General features: G+C 30.3%; 1 protein-coding gene across 1 annotated transcript; it reads right to left on the bottom strand.

Annotated features, from left to right (window-relative positions):
• On the bottom strand, positions 1-1,927 carry LOC100633223 (triosephosphate isomerase-like; the record flags this gene model as incomplete). The annotated part of the gene is made up of 4 exons (XM_020001992.1): positions 1-11; positions 1,374-1,506; positions 1,559-1,643; positions 1,788-1,927. Coding segments are annotated over 4 exons (369 nt in total), but the record flags the coding sequence as incomplete, so codon positions are not given.
• Positions 1,928-2,026: the final 99 nt, after the last annotated feature.

Below are 2,026 nucleotides of genomic sequence, written 5' to 3'. Positions count from 1 at the left end.
ACTCACATTATCTATAAATTAATAAAAAATAATTAATTTAATTTCTGATATACATACATCTATAAACATCTACTTATTTTGCATATAAAAATGCAGTTTGAGCTGATTCCAACTAATATTGGACTTTTAACAAATTTTTAAAGTCGCTCCAAAATCGGACAAAAGTCCCTGTGTACAGGGATTTTTGTCAAATTTCACCAAAATTGACAAGTAGAGAATTCCTCAATTTTATTACATTTTCTGATGTATATACATGTACTTATGTTGTATAGAAAGTTTGAGCTGATTCTGATCAAATTTGGATTTTTTATGATTTTTTAAAGTTGTACTATAGTACAGGGATTTTTGTCAAATTTTGCCAAAATTGACAAGTAGAGAATTCCTCAATTTTATTACATTTTCTGATGCATATACATGTACTTATGTTGTATAGAAAGTTTGAACTGATTCCGATCAAATTTGGATTTTTTATGATTTTTTAAAGTTGGTCCAAAATCGGACAAAAGTCCCTGTACTATAGTACAGGGATTTTTGTCAAATTTCCCCAAAATTGACAAGTAGAGAATTCCTCAATTTTATTATATTTTCTGATGCATATACATGTACTTATGCTGTGTAGAAAGTTTGAACTGATTCCAATCAAGTTTGGATTTTTTATGATTTTTTAAAGTTGCTTCAAAATCGGACAAAAGCCCCTGTACTATAGTACAGGGATTTTTGTCAAATTTCACCAAAATTGACAAGTAGAGAATTCCTCAATTTTATTATATTTTCTGATAAATATACATGTACTTATGCTGTGTAGAAAGTTTGAGCGGATTCCGATCAAGTTTGGATTTTTTATGATTTTTTAAAGTTGCTCAAAAATCGGACAAAAGTCCCTGTATTATAGTACAGTGATTTTTGTAAAGTTTCAAAAAATTGACAAGTAGAAAATTCCTCAATTTTATTACATTTCCTGATGCATATACATGTACTTATGCAGTGTAGAGAGATTGAGCAGATTCCGATCAAGTTTGGATTTTCTATGATTTTTTAAAGTTGCTCAAAAATCGGACAAAAGTCCCTGTACTATAGTACAGGGATTTTTGTCAAATTTCACAAAAATTGACAAGTAGAGAATTCCTCAATTTTATTACATTTCCTGATGCATATACATGTACTTATGCTGTGTAGAGAGATTAAGCTGATTCCGATCAAGTTTGGATTTTTATGATTTTTAAAAGTTGCTCCGAAATTGGACAAAAGTCCCTGTACTATAGTCTACAGTACAGGGACTTTGGACAAAAATCAAAGGGAGAGAATTTTCCATTTTAAAGATACATGTAAATTATTATTAATATTATTATTATTATTATTATCATTATCATTACTTGCTATTGCTCTCAGTTGTTGAGATACGACTGATTCAGTTTGTCCTGACTCTCTCTCCTCCAGTTTCTCTCCGATACAAGCAATGACACTGAGACCAGAGGACAAAGCATAACCAACCTTAGCTGATATCAACTAACAATGATAATAATAATAATAAGAATAATAATTAATTAATAATAATAACTTCATCAGTTTCTCCAAAGACGTTCCTCCTTTCAGAGTGTCCCAGTATCACCCAATGAATACCAACATCAGACAACATCTGAGGACTGTTGATTAATTAATAATAATAATATTAATATATCTCATTAAACTATTTAACTTTAGACTAGCAAAAATGTATTTCAAGTGTCTCACTATTATTATTATCATTAATTATTATCATTATTAATTAATTAATTATTATTCATGACCTTATTTCTCCAGTAAAAGCTCCTTTCTCACATTTATAACAATTCTGTCCAGCCACGCCCACACCAGCAGGAACACGGTCTTTAACAAACTGCAAGTATACACTGGGAGGAGCCACAACCACCTCTGGGAACAAGAAGAACAATTACATGTACCGTACCATGTAATGGAAACACTGCTCCCACAACCCATGTGTAGATGTACATGTAAAATAACTTCATTATTGTAATCTAATTATTAT

This window comes from Amphimedon queenslandica, unplaced genomic scaffold (assembly GCF_000090795.2).
Source record: "Amphimedon queenslandica unplaced genomic scaffold, v1.1 AMPQUscaffold_12996, whole genome shotgun sequence".
Classification (NCBI taxonomy): Eukaryota; Metazoa; Porifera; class Demospongiae; order Haplosclerida; family Niphatidae; genus Amphimedon; species Amphimedon queenslandica.
This window is presented reverse-complemented; position numbering and strand designations above follow the sequence as displayed.